A 22124-nucleotide genomic window follows, 5' to 3' on the forward strand; every position below is an offset into this window, starting at 1 on the left:
TTTCTCTCCTTTAAATTAAAGCAGAAGTGTTAAAAGGCAGGAATGTACAAGTTGAGTATACAATATACTCTTTTGTTACAGCAGTGAACATAATTTTAGTAGTAGTTAATAGTAAATATAAAGGAAAACATTTAAAAGTCAACTAAACAAACAATTGTAAAAAAACAAACAACAACAACCAAAAAACAGATGTTTCCCTGGCAAGATGGTGCAGTGGTTAGCACCATCACCTCACAACAAGAAGGTCCATGGATCAAATAGCCTTCTCTCTTCCTGTAGTCCAACGATGAGGTTAGGCTAATTTCTGATTCTAAACTGGCCACCAATTTAGAATCATAAAGTAACTTAAAATAACCTTATCTGAGTTTGTTTGAAGCTTTAAACTCAAATCTTTCTCAGTTGTTTCCTGTTTTACTTCTCACCAGAGTAATTGTGCAGTAGTATTCTGTTTTTCATCAGTTTTATTTTCTATGTGATTTTTAATTGTATATTAGTAAATTCAGTTAAGTTTCTGTTATTTCCCCGGAGGGATCAGTTGGTTTGAGTTTTGATTAGTTTTAGTGTGAATTTAATTTTTTTTCTTCAAAATATTAGTGGTGCCAGATACTATTATTTTAATAATGTGCTTATCTAAACCTCCTAAATCTTACAAATTCTTGTCACACAGTCATCCCAGTCAGGTTAACCGTCTGCATTAATGTCTCTTCGGTCTGCTTGTGCTGGAAAATTTGACAAACCACAAAACCATTTTTTATCTGTTTTTCATTTATTTATTTATTTTTTCGTTTGATTGAATTTTTAGTTCCGTTGGCCAAAATGTTTTTTTACACTAAGTGTTACTTTTTAGTTTAATTCACTATATAAAAAAAACTTGCTTTTTGTGGAAGTTTTTTTCATGCCACCACTTCAGAAAATCCAAATCATGCCAGGTGATAAGTACGTGACCAACTGTTAACATTTGTCCCAAACTGCTGCTGCGTCCGCCTAAATATAAGGCTGACAGGAACACCCAAGCAGAATAACCAGATCACTTAAAGTTTATATAATCTGTGATAAATTTATGATAAAATGACGCTCTTGGGCTTTAATAGCGTCTCATCTGTGGTGGATTAATGGACAGGCGTTCACCGTCGATGCCTTAAATGCAGAAAAGGGGTCCTGTCTGTTTGCGCATGTCCGACAGATGATGCTGCTTTAGCAGACAGCAGCACGAAGAGCTGACACGCTGATTACAATCCTTATCAACGTTATGTCGCCACAAAATGAAGTTTCCTTACTCAAAGATTCCTGAGGAGTAAGTATCGCTCTTTTTAACACAGGTCACGTCGGTGCTTTCCGTCAACGAGAAGCTAAAGTTTGCTAACCAGCTGGCCTGTTCACAATAAGCACAAAGAGGCTCCTTATTTACTGTGGTGCTTGACTTGAGGTAACCTTTTGAACGATTTAACATCAGTTTTCTGAAGGTGTCCGGTTCTGCTTGGGGTTCACATGGTGTTTGGCCACTGGAATCGTCCGGGGTGATTTATTGAAGGCTACAGGCGTTAGCTAGCTGTTTAAAACTGCAGCAGGTTGAGACTGGATTGTTAGACAGATGGCTAACGTTACCTAGCTGCAGACTGGCTGTCAGAAAGTTCACCTCTCCCGCTGTAAGACCACTCCAAGAAAGCGGTTCAGCCTTAGGAAGACAGCTTTAGCTGGTGTATGTTTGAAAGGTTGGGTACAGAGGGTAAAATAAGTGTGTGTGTGTTTTATTTATATATACATACATACATACATACATACATACAGACATACAGACATACAGACAGACATACAGACATACAGACAGACAGACAGACAGACAGACAGACAGACAGACAGCTAGGACTGAAGCGTCGATGTGTAGCCCAATGCATTTTAATTAAGATTAAGTAGAAAAGCCTGGTGTCTGGCATCTGACACAAACACCATTTCTCAGCAGGAGACTTCATCTGAAACCTCGGGGAAATTGTGCCAAAATAAACGCACCTTTGTGGTAAGGAAGGATGAGTGCTGATAATGTTTTATTGATTCCTGATTGTTTAAAAATTAGGGTTACACTGGCTTAGTAACTAACTGCTTTATATTTTGGGTCTGAACACTGTAGACAGACTTGTTTGTGTGTATAATCATAAATATGTCACTGAATAAAGTCAGTGAGCACACTAAAAGGCCTACAGTTTCTATGGATTGTATAGTTTATAACTGGTTTGTCTTTCCTATCCTGAATAACAAGTCAATCTTAACTTCCACTGTTCAGACGGTTAACTCGTGATGAATCATAAACTGCAAAATGGAGGATGATTCGGCATTTGTGCTTCTTAACAGATCCCTTCCTCTTCCCTCTCAGTGGAGGAGCTGAGAAAGGAATTCTGCTGCAGTTCTCAAAATCTTTATATTCTCAATTAATCTTAATTCCATTAAGATTCCATTAATCTATTTTCTTAATTGTTGTCTTATTTCAAATCTTAAAAAAACTCCTTTAAAATATATTTATTTGAGTTAACATGAAGTCAGAGGTTTCAGTGAAACTTTAAACCACAGCATATATAACTATGCAATATTACAGAAAAGTCTGAAGACTGCCTTCCAATTCCTTTTTATGGAGTGAGGAAAATGGAACTAGGTGCAGCAATTTACTTAATATCCAGAAATAAAAAGAAATGCAATATGTAAGGCAAAATCACAGTTTGTATTTTATAACAAGCTTTAAAGTAAATATTTGGTTATGACCACCAGCCTGACTTCTTAGGTAGCTGTCTTGTAACTTGCCAGTCTTCAAGAATGGTTCTCCAGGCTTCTTGAAGAACATTCAAAGCCCTTCTTTGGATGTTTGCTGTCTGCTGTTTGGTTTTGAGATGATTCCACGCTGCTTCAGTGTTGATGTCCAGACTCTGACGAGGCCAGTCCATGACTGATGGTGTTCCACTGTCTGTGGTTTTGTTTTTTTTAAATCAGGGTATGCGTTTACTACACAAAGCTGTGGACAGTCAGATGTTTGTGCCGCATGGTGTATCAAAATCTGATGGTACATTTCTATATTCATGAATCTATCAATTTTGAAAAGATCTCCACCAGCGTGACTGAATGCAGCTCCAAACCATGACAGAACCTCAATTATGATTTGTTGCCACTGATTTTCAGTGTGGTTTCTATGTAATTTGGCATCCCTCAGCCTTTTCTCCCCCTCCAAACATAAAAAACATTCTTATGAAAATGGTAAGGTACAAGAACTGAACAGAAAATGAGTGAAAAAGCCACCAATGTCCAAATAGAACCTTGAAAGACATTAAGAAAACTTGGAAAATTATTGCTCTGTGCCACACAAAAAACAAAGCCTAGATCTGTTGAAGAAAATTGTAAAGAAATGAGAGTTACTTCAAGGCTTTTGCACAGTTCTGAATATGAGGTGTGTCTGTGTGGACTCACAGCTTCCAGTTCTGAAAAGTGAAGCTAGCGTATTGCTGATATAATTGACAGTCAAGAAGGGGATATAACAGTGAGATGTTAAAGAATGGCTTGTATGAAATATGTTTATTACTGGAGAAGATGAAAGTAAGTAATTCTAAAAGGACAAAAGGAAGAAAAAATGGCATTGTGTTTGTTTTCCTTATTTAAAACAATTCTTTATGTCACTGGTTCTGTACCTCTGCATTATGATGAAATATTTAAAATAAAAGTTTTAGATTGTGTTGTAAGCATGGCTCTTTGCTTTTCCCCAATTTTTTTTTTTTTTAAATTTTCTGATTTGCTGCTAAAACATTTTGGCACATTCTTAGCTTGACACAGAAAGCTGGCTGGCTTACAGTCTGCCATCACTCTACAACTGTGCTGCTTTGTTCATCTCCATCTCAGCTCCTTGCTGCCTGCAGTGTGTACACAGTGAGCTTATACAGAGCCATGGTTTCTCTTTATTACAAGATGCCATTTGCAAAAGGTCAAACTGAACTGTGAAAATCAGTGACGCCAAAGTATTTTCACACCAATCTAAGTATGTGTGTGTCAACGGCTGACTTTGACCTGCTCTGTTTGTCCCCCAGTATGGTGAGGAAAAGGTGTCCCGTGCTGCATTAGTTGAAGAGTGACATGCTGGCCCGCCTGCCAGCATCAGTTAAGCCTACCATCAGACTACTTTCCCGCACGCAGATGAACACTGGACCTCCAAAATGTAAGTGCCGTCTTTTATCATGTTGTGGTGTTTCTTTTGACTTGTCAAGCTGTTTTGTAAACACGACATCCACAATTTCCAAAGATTTAAATGACACTAAAGTTTAGTTGTATAAAATATCTAATCACTGAGGATCTGAAACTCGTAGTGGGATGACCTTCTAGAGCAATGCAGAAAATATGTAAAGGATAAAAATTACCAGTAAGTTTTAGACAACTGATTTTAAAAAGCAGTTGACTTGTGTCCATGCTTCCGGCTTTTAAAATGCAGTTAAATATTCAACATCTGTTCAGAACATTACCGTAAGTGAAGTGGATTTTGTTTGAGGCTAGTTTGGGTGCACAAATGATGGCAAATTATTGAAAACTTCTGAATTTATGTGGCATTTCCCACAGAATAAGATGGTGTTTGTGGCTATATTGCAGCAGGATGAGTATGGACAAAAACCAAAAACCTACTTTACTAAATAACCCAGTGAATGTTAGCATATTTACTTTGTGGCAGTTAATCTTAGTTAGTCTTTGTTTGTCACCTGGCTCTCTGGTTTACAAAAGATTCCAGAGCAGAACGTGCATAATCATAGCCAGCTACAGTCTGCTACTGTGTGCAAGGTGAAGTACTGTCTGATCAGTTTCGCAGCATTTGGCTTCATCTGAGCAAAGGGACCTGCCCTGTCTGACAAATGGTGAATAACTGACCGGACAGAACCTCAGAGCAAATGGATAATAAATGCAGAAAAACCAGAACAAGAAGCAACTGAAAGGTGGCTGCAACAACTTGAATGGGGATGTCCATGGGTTCTGGGGTCTGACTATTTTGGGTTTCTGATAATGGGGAGACTTGTATAGGGTGGTTGTTTTGTTTTTTGTTTTTTTTGTTGTTTTTTTTTAAGCCCAGTATTATTGAAATCTGGTCCACTTGGCAGCTTTAGAAAATATGAGTGCATAGATAACTGTGTAACTTCTGTGTATTTTTGTAAATGTTACAGTTTTGGCTATTAACAAAGACCCCCACCAAACACATTTTCAAAACTCTATACTATAGACCAGGGGTGGGTGAACTCCAGGCCTCAAGAGCTGGTGTCCTGCAGGTTTTAGATCTCACCCTGGGTCAACACACCTCAATCAAGTGATTAGCTCATTACCAGCCTCTGGAGAACTTCAAGACATGTTGAGGAGGTCATTTAGGCTACGTTCACACTGCAGGCGAAAGCGCATCAAATCTGATTTTTGTTTTTTGAAGCACCGCTCCTCTCTTAAACAGCAATAAGGATCATTATTAGGCTATTTACATTATTATGTAAATAACAAAATAACTTAAAGCAAAAATTGGGAAACGTAAAGTCCGAAGTCTTTATATTAACGGCCATCTGTCAAACAATACTGTTTGGTCTGGGTCTAAACAGAGCACATCTAAAACCTGCAGGACACCAGCCCTTGAGGCCTGGAGTTCTCCACCCCTGCTGTAGACAGAAGATGTTTTAAAGTTTCCCCTAAGAGCCGGTCACCTTGTTTTTTAACGCCAGTTTGCATTGAAGAACTTGTATAACTGCAGGCTGACAGCATGTTTCTCTATAAAGTTTTGTGCTATGTGAAATCCCAGTTGGTGTTATTTTCTAAGAATGTGCTTTTTTTTTTTTTTTTCTGATTTTGCACATCTTGCAGGGGAAACTACACAGAAAATGAGATCTGCCAGCTATCCAACCCCAGCAGAGTTGGATGCCTATGCTAAGAAAGTTGCCAACAACCCTTTGACCATCCAGATCTTCCCGAGCAGCGTCAAAGTACCTCAAAAGAAGCACATTCGTCGCACAGTCAACGGGCTTGACACATCCTTGTCCAACCAACGCCAGAGTCCCTACTCCTCTCAGGTCGGCACCAGTGGGGGCCTGCTGGCTGTCCTCTGTGCACCTGTCAAAAACTCAGACACTAGCCACACCCGACAACTACATAATTCAGTCATGAACCCTCACAGTGGGCCCTACACCACTGAAAGCACTTTAAACCATCCTCAGCCTGCTCCTCACCTACAGGGTCCGTCTCAGTCTGCACTCCAGAAGCAAAACTTGGTTCACCCTCAAGCACTACAGCAACAGCACCGTTTGACTCATCCAATGGCTTTGCAGCAGCCTCACCCACAAGCTTTACAGCAAAGGAATATGGCTCGTTCACAAGCTCTCCAGCAGCAACAGAGCTTGTCCCAGATTCAGGCGCCACAGCAGCAGAGATTGGCTCACCCACAGGGTATGCAGAGACAGCAGAGCCTCCCTCACACACAGACTGTGCAGCAGCAGCCACAGCAGGGCCAGTCATGTTCGTCAGTTGTACCACAGCAGCATCTTTCTCATCTGCAGTCACTAAAGCATCAGGTGGCTCCTCCACAAGCTTTACATTCACAGCAAGGAGTGACTCAGGATCTGCGCCACATATCTGATGGATCTCAGCTTCCGAGCATGCAGCACACCCAGGGGCTAGTTGGGTCGCAGGCCCTTCCCCAGGCTGTTGCTGCAGGCCCTCCTACCATGCCTAATTGCCCCCAGCAAGCCCGACTGGGACCTTATGGGCCGCAGAAGCTCCCTGACCCAGATGCCCCACCAAATATAACTGTATCTACCTCCACCATCCCACTGTCCATGGCAGCCAGCCTGCATCAGAACAGACCCGGTGACCTGAGCATCATTGTGCACCAAATCAACCAACTGTGTCAGGCTCGGGCCGGTATGGGCACCACCTCAGTCTGTGAGGGACAGATTGCAAACCCCAGCCCCATTAGCCGCAACCTGCTCATCAATGCCAGCTCAAGGGTGTCCTCTCACCACCCAGCTCTGGGCAATGTACCCAGCAGCCTCATGGTGGGACCACCAGACAAAGCTGCAGCCCAAGCTCCCAGCGTTTCTCTCAATTCACAGCAGAGTATAGCTGCTGCTAATAGTGTACCTGCTTTTCACACCAACCCTGAGAAGGTGGCGCAGCAGCAGCTTCAGCACCATTTACATCAGCAGAAACAACAGCAGCAGCAGCAACATTTTCAGCAGCTTCAGCAGCTGCAGCAGCAGCGCTCCTGGGCTCAGCATCAGTTAGCCCACATGCAGCAGCCTCCTGAGGGGGCCAATCCTTGCAAGAATCCAAGGATGGAACCTCCAGCTGAGTGTGCTTTCCCCTCCAGAAACCTCTCCTACAGCCACAAGCTACCAAACAGTGCACAGAGCTTTCCCCTAAATCATCCTGCAGAAAAACCGCAACCCTCATCCCCTGTTAAATGCCCAGCAAGTTCTATGCCTTACATTAATGGCCACTACATGAAGCCACCGTGGAGCAGCGTTCAAGCAACAGCAGGAAACAATGGCCCTCAAGACCTCTCAGTGGCTTTCCAGGGAGGGCAGGCTGCTGCTTCCAGAGACAGAATCCCAGGGGCAAAGTATAGGCCAGGGAAGGAGGGTCCTAATGACCAGTCAGAGCTGATGCAGAATGTGGATTTCTTAGGTGGGGATTTTCAGATGCCCAGCTTTCAGGAGCAGAATGTGGATGCAATGGGGAATATACACAGGTCCGCCAGGAGCCAAGTTCAGGAACCTGGCAGCAGCGGAGCAGTCCATGCTCATCGCCCAGGCTACTGTTAAATGTGCGTTGATGCCCATGTGGCGTGTACTGAATTTTGTTTTTGTTCTGGTCTACAGCTGCTTTCAGCTTCTGTATTTTACTCTTTAAAACCTTCAAAGTGAGCAGTTAAATTGCATTGCTTCAGAGCTTGATTTGGAGACCCACCAGGTGTGATGTTTCAAAGTATTCCTCAGGTCTTAAGCCATGTCGTACTTGTTGCAGATGAAGGGTTTTTGAGATCGTTGTCGACTGTTTTATCTCTGGCACAGATGTGCTGCTGTTTGTTCATATATCTATGGTGTTCAGAAATGTTAATTTGCAGCTGAGACTATGCTTGCCTTATGATTGTCACAGTGCTTTTCATAGGTTGACATGGAACAACTCAACTTTTATTAGCATGTGTGGCCTTAGAACTGCCCAGAGGCAAGATAGAATAGGATGTCTTTTGTGTAATGTTTTTATTTGCAATTATTTATCTTCCTAACAGCTTTGATCCATTTGAATGGGGGTTACTTGTATATGCAATTATTAGGACTGTTGACCGTGCTCAATCCCATAGCTGCAGTGTACATTTGTAAAGGGGTCTGGGTGTTAGCCAGAGCTTCCCTATCAGGAATACTAACATGGCTTCTGAACGATATTGTTGGTGGTCCAGGTGATTTTTGACATTGCTCTTGGTGGGATGTTTTTTTTGTTTGTTTGTTTTTAAGGAAGAAAAAAAAAAAACCCTGCCAGAACTAGCAAAATCGGTAACCTTCTCCATTTCTGAGATTCTTGTTGTGTGGGAGTTCTTTTTAAATGTTTCTTTTTTGTTGTTGTTTTTGCATTTCTGTACATTGTCTTACTTGAATCATAGAATTTGCTTTTAAATGTCATGCTTAACATTTGGAACAGGGGCAGAAAGTCTCATTAGCTCCCCACATGTTAATCTTTAGGCAATGTGAAACAGAATGGGTCCCATTACTTTAAACTGAGCGTGTCTGTATGTGAAAGGTAAACTGATCATGTGCATGCATGCAAGTACGTCAGCTCATGCTACCGGGGAAAATGTCATTTCCCTTGAGCACAGGTTGTCACCATTTTACTACTGTAATGCAAGTGAATTGATGTGGCGTGGATGTTTCCTTTTCTGTGGGGCTTGTGGTCAGTTGTTCATCTACTTGTCACCGGCCTTACCACATGTCGTATTTCTGTGACCTACAGAGAAAGAACTAAGAACATGTAATGCAGGTCATGTTGTACTAGATGTACCATAGTTGATGTTGTCTGGGCTTGTGTTGCTGTATTAACCTCAAGCCTTCTGGAAAAAGCCTTAAATGACACACTAGTTATAGTCTACTTTAACAGTTTCTTTGCCAGGATCACAACTTGTATGGCTGTGAGGAAGGTTGTTTGTTTGTTTTTTTTCCTTGTTGTTGTTGTTGTTGTTTTTTGCCCCTGAACTTTGGTTTCCCTGTTTAAAGCTAATGTTGGATTATTTGGGAGGTGTTAACATGGACAGGCAGTAGGAATGGATGATATTGCCTTAAGGTAATAATGCTACTCATCCCAGATTATAAAGCCCTCATCCTTCTGTCTGAAATGTTGCCTAAGGATTTAGGATAGTGGAGAAAAAAATGACTTGATAGCAGATTTAATAGGTATTTAGCCCAGGGATGTAGCAGTTATTTTAAGGTATTTGAACTGTTTTTAGTTGTTACATGTAATATCCTCATAGTTTAATTTATTTTTTGGACCACTGCATCCTGAAGCCATAGGTATTTTCACATTAGGTGCCATAGGTGACATATTGATGCAGGCAATAGGTTTGCATCATTGCTTTAATGTCTTTCACAACAGCAGTTCTTTTTTTCCTAACTGGATTGTTCTCAGAACATCGTACAGATTAAAAGGGAGAAAGAATTGCAAGATAAATCTTCAAAGAGACAATTCTCTTACAAGCTGTAGCTTTTCTGGAGTTCAGTCTTTGTACTTAATGGCAGTTTTTTTTTTTAATTACTTTTTAGTTTAGGTTTTTAGTTTTTTTTTTTTTTTTCTGGCTCTCAGTTTTGATGTGCCTGCCCCCTGAAGCTGCTATTAAATTAAATCTTGACACACACGTATGATCTGTGTGTGTGTGTGTGTCTGTGTGTCTGTGGTGATGATATGGGCTGTATCAGTGAAACAAGTTCCTATTTATTTGATGGGTGAAAGTTGTCACCAGTCAAATGCAGGTATGTTTGGCTGTTTGTATGTCTTACGAGCCAAATTTTAAAGAAGATTATGTATTAATGAATTAAAACTGACCAGTATTCAAGGTGGCAGAGTGAAGTCTGACCCACTGTGGCCTAAAGACCTTCCAAGCCTGTTTGAGTTTCTTTAACATTAAGTTGACTGGGTGAAAACACTAAAGGATTAGACAGACCCGCCCTGTTAATGTTGAACTGCCTCGTTACAGCCCACCACAGTCAGGTTCTGCAGTTTCATATGAAGTGCCTCCACTGGGTGTAGTATGGAGAAGTGTGTGTGTGAGTGAGACTGAGTGCTTGCGTGTATGTTAAGCTTGGGTACTTGCACACAGGTGTGCATGCTGACAGAGGTGCACAAAGTTGATCTCTGATGGGGGGGACCAAGCTGCTTAGTATAACTACTGATACTGTGTCATGGACTGAAGTCCTGGAGTGTGCCACGATTCCCAAACACTGTCAGGATGTGTGAACTGTTTGCTGCTGACTCACTGACCAAAGTGACCAGAAGTCCCTCTCTAACCACTCTGGCTGAAAGCCTGTAAAAGCTTGTTAATGAGCAGCAACCTGGTGACCTAACAAAAAGCTGCTGGGGTTCAATAAAGTCGTGTGAAGTAAACGTACCGATGTGAAATGCGCATTTATTTAAAAAAAAGACAAAGAGGAAAAACAAAACAAAAACTAAATGACTTTAAAAAAAGAAAAAAGAAAAAAATCTAGAGTGAGTCGTTCCTTTCTGCAGAGTGCACCTCAAATGTTCTGGCTTTACCCAGAAATCTGGAAATGCATTAAAATACAGAAATATTGTACAAGAACCGCATCAAGAATCACATCTACTTAAGGATGTTGTAGCTCAGCTTTTAAGTTGATTCAGATGGCAATATTTACTGGGGCGCAGACATAACAACTCTCTCTAGATTTTGACTGATTTATATAATTGTCTTTGGTTATCAAAGACTTGTTGTGAACAGTGGTGGAGGGGGGGCTTACTTTCTCTACTTTGAAAATGTGATATTCCACTTTTGCCTAACCTTCAGGAAAAAATGTCTTGCACAAACATTCCCCTAACCAAAATAAAGTTTTCAAACACAGCTATTGACTGACTTTTTTTGTGAGCAACATGTTTCAAGGGTTTAAAGCTAATAAAACTGCATATATGGAATTTCACTTGAATCTGAATTCAGTTTAAGTAGAAAGATATTTGTATGAATATTGAATGGACAACATTCTCCTTTAGGTTTTTCAGGTAGAGCAGAATTTATGGTTCCATCTATTACAGCAAGTCGTCCAGCTTCCAAAGCAGCCAGACCATCACACTACCACCAGGTCTGATTGTTTGTTTCACCTTGGAACTTTCCCATAGGCGCTGTTTTTACTTGGTTTCTTTATTGTTGTTGAATCATGAACACTGATCTTAACTGACAAGTGAAGCCAGCAGTTCTTTAGATCATTGGTGGGGAACTCCAGGTCTCAAGGGCCGGTGTCCTAGAGGTTTTAGATGCATCCTTGATCCAACACAGCTGATTTAAAAGGTTAAATGACCTCCTCAACATGTCTTCCGAGGCCTGGTAATGAACGAGTCATTTGATTCAGTTGTGTTGACCCAGGGTGATATCTAAAACCTGCAGGACAGACATAACTGTCTCTAGTAGTGATGTGCGATACCACTGATTTCCTTTCCGATCCGATACCAAGTAAAATTCAGGGTGGTATCGACGATACTGATCCGATACCAACACTTTGTACAAAAACATATTTTATTTATTGTATCTCAAATTATAGCATAATGATTACAGGTCATCAGATTACTTGTTCTTATCACCTAATAATGCAGAATTCATCATATAGAAATAAAAAACCTGAAGTTGTGTGCTACTTGAACACCTTGCCTGCCTGCAGCACTAAAGGACTCCGTGAGAGATGTCTGTCTCGCCCTAGCAGCACCTGTCCCTGTCCACTCCTCCTCTTCCAACCCCTCTTCAGTTCGCCTCAACATACGCTCGTCGTATTCTGTGATGGTTTACTCTGAGGTGTTTGACAAATTTGTGGTGTTGCCACAACACCTCACTTTCTTGCCACATGTATCACAAACCACGTTTGTGGATGTAAAATACGTCCACACATGACTCCAGCCATTATTGTGAGTGCGCACACCAAGGGGCCGTGACACATTTATACAGCCGTATTTCGCTCATGACTATGAAAGGCGGAAGAGGAAGTAGTTCCTTCCAGTCTAGACAATCCGAATGAAATAGGTTCTTCCCACTGTGTTCCTGTTAATGATAAACTACAAATTTACCCTAAATTACTAAACTATCGATATTTTAATGTGAGAATCGATTCTAGAACATAAATGATTGGTATCGAAGGAATCGATATATCCACACATCACTACTCTCTAGATTTTGACTGATTTATATAATTGTCTTTGGTTATCAAAGACATGTTGTGAACAGTGGTGGAGGGGGGCTTACTTTCTCTACTTTGAAAATGTGATATTCCACTTTTGCCTACTTGAGGCCTGAATTCCCCCACCCCTACTTTAGATGTTCTTCAGTCGGGGGTAAAAATAAAAAAGAGAAGTTAGGAAAAGGCACATTCTTTCTCTCGGCACTGTAAAAGATGTCATCAGTTTTACCAATTTGACTGTTGCTAAACTGGCAACATACTTAGATAAGAGGGCTAAGTTATAAGCTAATGCTAGCCAGTTTGTTTAGATAACTGCATGCATAAACTATCGATGCAACGCACAGATACCCGCTGACTAGTGCTGAGTAACATAATAAAATTCCCGAATTTCATTCACCAAACCTGAAGCACAGACTTCTTGGACAATCAGTTTCATGCCAGATAATTATTTTGAAATATTCTATAAGACACAGACCAACAAAAAAAACAAACAAAGAATACGAGTTCAATAACTCCAGTCAGCAAAGTTATTGCCTAGCCTGCAGCTTTGGACTAAAGCTAACTGTGTCAGCACACTCGTCAATCAAAGCAGCCGCACCATAACTTGAGCATCCGGATTGATGGGTTATTAGAAAAAAAACTTCCTCTGCCTGTTGTTAAGTAGGAAACAGTGCATAAAGACGAACACTTTCTGTGCCATCTTTAAACCTGCTTTTCATTGCTGTTAAGTTGAACATTTTAACCTCAGTTTGTGGGTGGATTGCCCAACTTGTGGAAATAGCTTTGAGTTGACATTGGAGGAATTGCAGTTTTAGGCACTTCATGATGACTTCTTCCTTCAGTTAGAACAGTTGGAAGAAAATAGTTCAATTTAGTTTTATTTTATTTATATCACGCTGAATTGCAAAAGCATTCACCTGAAGATGTTTTACATTGTATGAAGGAGACACTGCAATAATACAGAGAAAACCACCAATCAAACAAGGAAGCACTTGGCAACAGTGGGAAAGAAAAACTCCCCTTTAACAGGTAGAAAACTCCAACAGAACCAGGCCTGGAAGGGGCAGCCATCTGCTATCTGAACTACAGAAACGGGCACAAATTGAAACTTCAGTCCAGGAATCTCCTGTCCTCAGCTTAACCATAATATAAATAATATAAACTTGAAGACCAAGATACACGACCAACAAAGGATCACACAGCGGTCTTTTCCTGTTTCACATGTTAGGCTATGCAATCTTTTGGTAATTCCACGTCAGTGGAAACCCAAAAAAAAAACACGTACTAAGAGGCTCTAATGGCTGTGTCTCAATGTCACGGCCCATGTCACCTCTACTTGCGGCCACATAACGACATGAAGAAATATTATTTTTAAATTATTGTTCAAAAAATTATTTAATATAAAGGCAATAGGCAGAGTGTTCCAGGCATAGCCCGAAAGAATGCAGCCTCATGGGCAGTGTAGCCCAGTTGTAAGTAAGCTATTAAGACTCGACTGTACACTGTGTTCGTGTTTTCCTCCAAAGACAATAAGTTCCGTTGGAGCAGCCTTTCAACGCCTCTCTCTGTCTCTCGCTAGCAAAGTTGACCCACACAACAAAGTAAAGCTAGTTTTCGGCTACAAGCCCGACATGGAACCAACATATTAACCCAGGGGTGGCCAACTCCAGGCCTCGAGAGCCGGTGTCCTTTAGGTTTTAGATGTGTCCTTGATCCAACACAGCTGATTCAAATGGCTAAATGATCCCCTCAACATGTCTTGAAGTTCTCCAGAAGCCTGGTAATGAACTAATCATTTGATTCAGGTGTGTTGACCCAGGGTGAGATCAAAAACCTGCAGGATGCCGGCTCTCGAGGCCTGGAGTTGGCCACCCCTGTATTAGTCCCTTTACTACGGTTTGGAGCCTCAGACTTGTTTTATATACGCGCAGAATCGTTTTAATACGAGATCGCTGCTAAAAGTGCAGCCTTACCTAATGTTCACTTACTCATTTATATTAAGATTTAAAAATCTAGTTGGTATTGGTATGGCGAGTAACCTTCAGTAATACGAATAAATCACACAACAATTGCACATTCAAGTAGTTGTAAAAAGCTTGATAATATATTAAGTAATCCAAAGTAGTCAGAATACGTTACTCTCATTGAGTAATGTAACGGAATATGTTACAAAATACATTTTGGGGCATGTATTCTGTAATCTGTAGTGAAATACATTTTAAAAGTAACCTTCCCAACACTGCATGTGGATCATCCAATGGGCTTAACGTTGTTTTTTTTAGATAAGATTTTTAGCAAAATACATCACTTTCTTCTGTACTTTGATTCAATTTTCTAGTTTTTAGTGGACCTCAGCGTTTTTGACTTTGGGAATTGCTGAGTTAGTGTAACTATTCTCACTTTCTCGAATTTCTGCTGTATCTGTCCCAGTGATAGATTGAAATTGAAAATAGCCATTGTTTCGAAAACAGCATCAGTGTATTTACAGGTAATCTCCCCCTTATTAAGAGTTACACCTGCATTTGTTGTTTCTATTTAAGTATTGCTGTGTTAGGAATTCATTGCTGTTGAGTCAATGATTGTTGCATCTGTCCACCAAAGGCTGGGTCTGGACTATGTTTTAATAGGGGTAACACCCACATATACAATAGAGAGGCTGTGGAAAATCACAGGCTGAAATGCACCTGTTTCTTTCTGCAACCATATAAAACTATTTTACATATAACTGTGAGTGCAATCCTATTTTATAGCGCATATTAGCAGTGAAAATGTGCTTTCTAAACACAGTGCAATGCACAAAGACAGTGGAGCGAGCTGTTTTTAGTCTCATCTTGCCCTTGGATATAATAAGCAGAGTTTACTGAAAATACAAATATATAAATGTAATATTTTGTATATTAACACTGGTGATGTTTTGCTTTTTGTTACTAAAGCTGTCACTTTAGTCTGAGAAAAATTGCACCTACTAATTTAAGCTAACCATTCTTCCCTCTCCGTGTCAGTGGGCAAGAGTATTATCATACTCCTTTCTCTCATTTTATACACTGTTTTGTTTGTTTGTTTGTTTGTTTGCTTGTTTTAATCAATTTTAAATCATGCTTTTTATTTGTTTTTGTTTCTAATGTCTCTGTAAAGCACTTTGAATCACCTTGTTGTTGAATTGTGCTATACAAATAAACTTGCCTTGCCTTGCCTCTGAGTGACTGGTGCATCTCCATGCTTTCCACAGAAGAAGGACACAATACAGGAAAGCACACCGTTTAGGAAAGATATTTTTAATGAATTAATTGTAGTAACTTAGTGTGTAACATTTAAATATTTGTTTTCATTCAATCTGTCCAGTCTGATGTACTAATTTACCCTAAATAAACAGACATTTTCTCCACGAGTAAACCAAAGAGAACTTTATTCCATTTTCACATGTTTGAAAGTGTGACTTATGTGATAATAAGTACAGGAGCTATAATATAATTATATGAAGATAAAAAAAATAACAAGTCTTTGTTGTGGAGTCTGACAGCAGTGGGGAGGAAAGACCTGTGAAATCGATGCTGAAGTTGAGAAGTAGATGCCATCTACTTCTCAACTTCCTTACCGCTTGAACTACATTACCTCACCAAGTATCATTCAAAATTGTATTTCAAATAAAAGAAACAAAAACAAAGCCTTACACAAACCCTGGAGTGTGCGGTCAGTACAATCTGTGGTATAGATGCATGCATGGGTGGAAGAATGGCGTACGCAATATTGCTTAGTAGAGAACCAAACCAAAGGCAAAGGTGTCTCAAAGTAAAGCAGCACCCAGCAACTGACTGCTTATGGCTGTTAGAGAGCACAGGGCCCAGGTGTTGCCATTGTCACTGATTGGGAATGAGCCCTTCCACCCCTCCAATGCCTGCAAATTAGACACACAAACAGCCTAAAAATTTTTTTAAAAAAGGCAATATGGAGTGGGTCGTCACACCACTGGTCTCTCTCTGACTCCTTGTCCTCGCATACACTCAACCTTGCCTCCTCTTTACATACATATTGCGTGGCCACTCTGACTACATGCCACTACTTTTCCACAACCATCTTTTTTCTTTTCCTAATTGCTAATTGACACACTCATTTTCCCCACCTGTGCCACTTTCAAGAGATGTTTTTCAGTTTCACTTGTTTCACTGCCATCTGCCAAAATCCCTTCCCTCAAAAAAAGTTGCATAAAGTTAGGGTTCCAGGCAGTTCTTGGCCAAATGAGATTCAGCATAAAGTACATTTCCTTAACTCTTTAGAGCATAACACAAAGCCTGTAGAGAGTGTTGCAGTTTTGGCAACAAACCTGTGTGTAATTATCAACTTAGTGTCTGCACTGCAATGTACCCACCCCACATGCCATTTGGACTCTCCCTTGACCCATTCCTTGATAAACATGAGTTTGTCAAAATTACAAGTTGTTAAGTAAGTAAAGACTGCTCCTCCTCTTAACAGGTCATAATTTTAAAATCCATCATGTTATTATGAATGTAGTTTAGAAAATGCTTCTTACAAAAATATCAAAAGACAATAAAAAAAACTAAAAAGGATGCCAATGTTCATCTTGCTCCTTCATCAATTAGTAAGCTTGGGGGGTTGCTAAGGCATTCCAGTGAGAAAAAAGTGAGAAATACTGACTGCAGCATCATTGGTGTCTTTTATTTCTTTGTTTCTTGGCTGCTGGCGAAAGTATTGTCCCTAAGAACAACTGCATAGGATCGAGGTTTGGGACAGTTTTTAGCCAAGTGAGATTCTGCATTACATAAATGATATTTCCTTAATTCATTGTAGTCTCTTACGTTGTGTCCCAGTGCATTACAACTTCAGCAACACACCTGGCTACATGCATCTTCTGTATGTCCATATGTACTGCATTTCTAAAAAAATTATTAATTGACATAATGAATCCCCCAATCTGCACGAATAGTGAAACATGCAGGTGGGTGACAATGTCTTTCATAACCAGTTGGGTCTTCCTTTAATTTAATTCTAAATTGTCTTTTCCCTGTCCATATTCCCAATGCAACTTTGATCTCCTTGACTCTGGGTAGCACAGTTACAAATGTCCCTAAAAAATATTGTATTGTCTTTTCGGACATCCACGGATTGTCCGTGTGGACTGTCACAGTCTGGTAGTCATTATGGTACAAGGGAGTTACAAGAAAGTCTTGAAGAACGATGTTAGCAAGCTCAAGTACTAACCTGGTTGGTTAGTATTTTCTAATCCATACTAAGCAAACTAATGGGTCTAAAATTAGACGGGTCTGTTGTGTCTCCATTTTTCTTCCTTTTTGTCCCTCTCCAACCAATTTCAGGACCTGGTACAGATGTTAAAGCTGGTGAGGCGTGATTGCAGATGCCATGCAGGTGTGTCCATCTCCCCTGCAGCAGCACCGCAGACCACGCCCCGCCACAAGACCATGTGCTATTCTTTCATACGTTAAATCACATTTATGACCATCTCATCCTCTCCACACTTTCCTGTGGGGCATTGAAAACTTCTTGTGGACTCCCTCCTTTTTAGGAATGTTCTTGTGGGTAAACATTCCAGAACAATTTGCCATGCCAAATCTTTTTAACATTATTCCAAGTCAACTTGCAAGACTTTTTATTCTGTTTAAAGGGAGTAAAATTGATTTCCGGCTAATGGCAGTTTGGTGTGAGTAGTAGTAGTGAGCTACTGCAGAGTTGGCTGTTTTTTCAATTAAAGGAGGCCTTTGACCTCGCCGAGGAGCCGCTGCTAGATCCTGTTCACCGTACTCTGCCTCCCAAGCCTAAGACAGGTGAGCAGCCCCATGCCATAGTAGTGAAACCACATTACTATACTGACTGTGTTAAAATCCTGTCGAGGGCAAGGGAGCTTCAGTGGATTAAGGTGAACAATTTGACCGACTCTGTTTTCCCCAATTAGGCCGCCAAGACGGCGCAAGCATGTGCAGCCTTCACAGACTGCTGCCGCCAGCTCAAGGGGTCCGGTTCCCACTGCTTCACCCAGCCTGGCTGCGGATTACTCGTGATGGGGTCACACTGGATTTTACCTCTACAGAGGAGGCCAAAACTTACAAGATGATAACCAAGTAAGAAAAATATACCTAGGGGAACTGTCGAGGTTTCCGGTTTATACTTTTGAGGAGTTTATTTTTCTTTCTCTTGGGTAAGCTATTCTTTGATGTTCAAAAAAATGTATGGGTCAGTTTTTAAATGTTTGTTCCTTATGGGTTTAACTTAAACAGTACTTTCACGGCAGGCATTCTTGGTTCTTGAGAATACTGCCTATCGTATATTTTCCTTTTATACTACTTGTCTAGTTCTGCAGAATTCACCCAGCACTTAGAAGTGTTTTTTTTTTTTCCTATTGCGCTATTTAACTGTAAGCACAAGTTTGTCATTGACTCTGTACCGTTCCTTCATTTGGGGAAGGACAGAGTGCAAGCAAGGGGAGGGATGGATTGTAAATGACCTCATTAATATTTGGTAAAGTGTTTTGTAAACTTATGAGTGGCTATTATATTGTTGGAGTGAATGCTTTTATTTTGAAAGTCACAGAGCGACAAGGTGCCGTAAATCAAGTGGCGTAAACCATATGGCAGAAGCGCGAGTTTTAATGCACAGAGAGAAGGTGTGCTCTATGGTTAATGGACGGGAATGGGAAAAGGAACGGCTATTAAGGTGCAACACTGAGTCGAAAGCAGTTTCTTAGCACCTGGTTGATGAGGGAACAAGGTTTGTAACAAAGTTTGTCCTGTAGATATGTATTTTGTTGTTTTACGGAGCATATAGCTGCTGACCGCTACTAAGCATAAAGGCTAAGTTTTCACCCACTAGAGGGCGCTAACGTACCTCGTCATGTTTAGGCAGCGATGCAACGATTTCCCTGTTATATGCAATAATTTACAAGTTTTAGTGTTATTTGTTATGTAAGGTAAGGAGAATTAATTTGTGATTAATGAATAAGTCAAAAGGTTAAAGGTAACACACTGTTTGATTTACTAATAGTCTTTTATTCTGTATGTTGTAGCTCTTACGGTGTGTTCACATACACGGCTGTTTAATAAAAGGATTGTGAACCATCAGTTTGAGAGACCATCTTTTCAACCGGGGATGCTACAGTAAGAGCTTGACCCCAGCTGAGAAGAGCTCCATCCCACGCTCAGCATCGAGGTCCCAGTTCCACAGCTCCACACAAAGTCTTCTGGGATCTGATGGTCAACTAAATTGCCCCGTCCTCAGCATGGAAGCATCTGAAGAAGAGACAGAGTTTGCGGAGGATCCCAAGGCCAATGAGGAAGAGGAGCCTCCACACTCTGTTCGTCGAAGGAGGCCTACTGAAAAAATGCAAGCGTATCAGGAGGAGGAGGCCCACAAGAAAGAAAAACGGCTTCTCAAAGTTTATGATGAATGGAAAAAACAAGTACGTAAAACACGAGAGCAATTAAAAGGAGACTTGACAAACAATCAAATTGCTTCACTCATGGACATGTTAGAGAATGAAAAGGAGAATGTCATAAAGTTGTATATGGAAATTAGAGAAAACATTACTCCCTCGAGTGGCACAAGGCGACTCATAGACGCATGTGAAGCAGTCACCAGAGACATTATCAAGATTGCTCATGAAAGACTCTCAGGCATAGATGACTATGATAGGGACAAGGTAAAGATACGTCTCCGTGAGCTTCTTGAGCCAGACTATGCTCAGTCCATTTACAGTTCCTCAGTCACGCACTCAAGTAAAAACTCTTCTGCCAGTAAGTCATACTCTGCAATGTCAGTAGTAGCTGTTAAAAGAGCAGAGGCTGCAGCAGAGTTAGCAGCCAAAGAAGCAGAGTATGAGGTGTTATTAGAGGAGGAAAAACAAAAGGAAAAGATTCAGCTTTTAGAAGAAAGGCAAAGAAAGGAGCTCGAATCTCAAAGGCGTGAGCTAGAGAAACTGAAGGCTGAAAAGGAGTTAAAGGCTGCACGAGCTAGACTAAGGACCTATGACACTGAGATAAAGAGTGAAATCAGTGCCTCTGATGTTGACTATAGAAACACTGCTCAGAAAGCCCCCACAGTTTCTAATCTCAGTAAAGTCCCTGACAACAATGTAGTGTCTACCTCACTTCCACAAACAGATGTCCTCTACTTAGCACAAGCAGTACTGGATAGTGTTGCATTGAACAGACTGCCAGTGCCAGAGCCCTCCACGTTCACAGGTGACCCAATACAATTCATAGAGTGGAAAGCTTCCTTTACTGCTCTCATTGATAAAAGGAACATCTCACCTGCTGACAAACTGCACTACTTAAAGAAATACATAGGAGGTCCAGTTCGACAAACGCTTGATGGCATCTTCTATAGAAACGACAGTGAAGCATACAGAGATGCATGGGAGCGTCTCAACCACAGGTATGGACATCCATTTGTGGTACAGAGGGCTTTCAGAGAAAGACTGGCAAAATGGCCAAAGATCCAAACAAATGACTCCACAGGATTCAGGGCATTTGCTGATTTCATTCAAACATGTCACGAGGCCATGCCCCACATTGAAGGCTTAAGCATTCTCAACGATTGTGAGGAGAACCAAAAACTCGTTCAAAAGTTACCAAACTGGGCGGCTGCAAGTTGGAATCGTCAGGCCACTCAGTTTATGAAAGAAAGGGGGAAGTTTCCAGGTTTAAAGGACTTTGCCAAGTTCATGTCTTCTGAAGCAGAGATCATGTGCAACCCGATTACATCATTTCAGGCTCTCCACTCTGTAAACTTCACCACAGACACTGGTAAGGGCTGCCAAAAGGACAAAAGGCCCACCTCTAGTGTTCTCCATACCCAGGCGATAACTGAGACTGAAAATAAAGGTCCAAATGTTAAGGCCCCATGCATGTTCTGTCAAAACAACGGACATAAACTTCACAGTTGTCCACAGTTCAATGGAATATTGCTTGAGGAACGAAGGAAATATATAAAGGAGAAAAAACTCTGTTATGGTTGTCTTAAACCCGGACACAGCGCAAAGAACTGTAATTACAGACTTGTATGTGAAGTGTGTAAGAAAAAACATCCTACCTGTCTGCACGACTTCAACTATAACAATGATAAATCAGCCTCAAACCAGCCACAAACTCAGATCAGCACAGAACAGGCTGCAACCACCCTGTCTCTGAATGCAGAAGCCAGTGAACAGTGCGTGAGCACCTCCATGATTGTACCAGTATGGGTTTCTTCAGAGCAACATCCAGGTACAGAAAGGCTTGTTTATGCCCTCCTAGACACGCAAAGTGACACCGTGTTCATTGACCAAGATGTGTCTAATAACCTCCAAGCTAAGGCTACCCCAATAAGGTTGAAGCTCACTACACTGCTTGGTAAGGATGTTGTTGTGCCAAGCGAACGCATCTCAGGTCTCAAGGTAAGAGGCTATAACTCCTCAGAAATGATTGAACTCCCTCCTGCTTACACTAAAGAATGTATACCAGTTAACCGCTCTCACATTCCTACCTGTGAAACGGCAAGGCGGTGGAATCATCTCAAGGAAATAAGGAACGAGATTCCTCCACAGCTAGAATGTGAAGTCGGCCTTTTAATTGGCTACAGTTGCTCTAAGGCATTAGCTCCAAAGCAGGTAATCTTAGGAGGCGAGAACGAACCCTATGCAGTTCGCACAGCATTGGGCTGGAGTATTGTAGGCCCGACATCATCTTATGGTGACTCTTC

The 22124-nt window shown here is 41.0% G+C and overlaps 1 protein-coding gene across 2 annotated transcripts; it reads left to right on the forward strand.

The window, feature by feature from the left end:
- Window positions 1–54: 54 nt before the first annotated feature.
- LOC146694610 (protein FAM222B-like) lies at window positions 55–11101 on the forward strand. Of its 2 annotated transcripts, none has more exons than XM_085430869.1 (3): window positions 55–1294; window positions 4059–4186; window positions 5851–11101. In XM_085430869.1, the coding sequence occupies exons 2-3, from the start codon at window positions 4105–4107 to the stop codon at window positions 7803–7805; spliced, it is 2037 nt and encodes a 678-aa protein (XP_085286995.1). In that variant the 5' UTR covers window positions 55–1294; window positions 4059–4104; the 3' UTR covers window positions 7806–11101. The 2 variants fall into 2 exon arrangements, with proteins under 2 accessions (XP_085286995.1, XP_085286996.1); XM_085430870.1 differs by lacking the exon at window positions 55–1294 and adding an exon at window positions 1877–2014.
- The last annotated feature ends 11023 nt before the right edge of the window (window positions 11102–22124 follow it).

Source organism: Copadichromis virginalis, linkage group LG14 (genome assembly GCF_057382275.1).
Source record: "Copadichromis virginalis isolate Kocher_CV1m ecotype Utaka linkage group LG14, C_Virginalis_male_GT1.1, whole genome shotgun sequence".
NCBI classification, from domain to species: domain Eukaryota; kingdom Metazoa; phylum Chordata; class Actinopteri; order Cichliformes; family Cichlidae; genus Copadichromis; species Copadichromis virginalis.

Excerpts from the sequence above, each read along its gene's own strand:
- LOC146694610 (XM_085430869.1), top strand. The coding sequence starts at position 4,105 with ATGCTGGCCCGCCTGCCAGCATCAGTTAAGCCTACCATCAGACTACTT. Across the intron at positions 4,187-5,850 it reads GAACACTGGACCTCCAAAAT|GGGAAACTACACAGAAAATG; the intron begins GTAAGTGCCGTC and ends CACATCTTGCAG.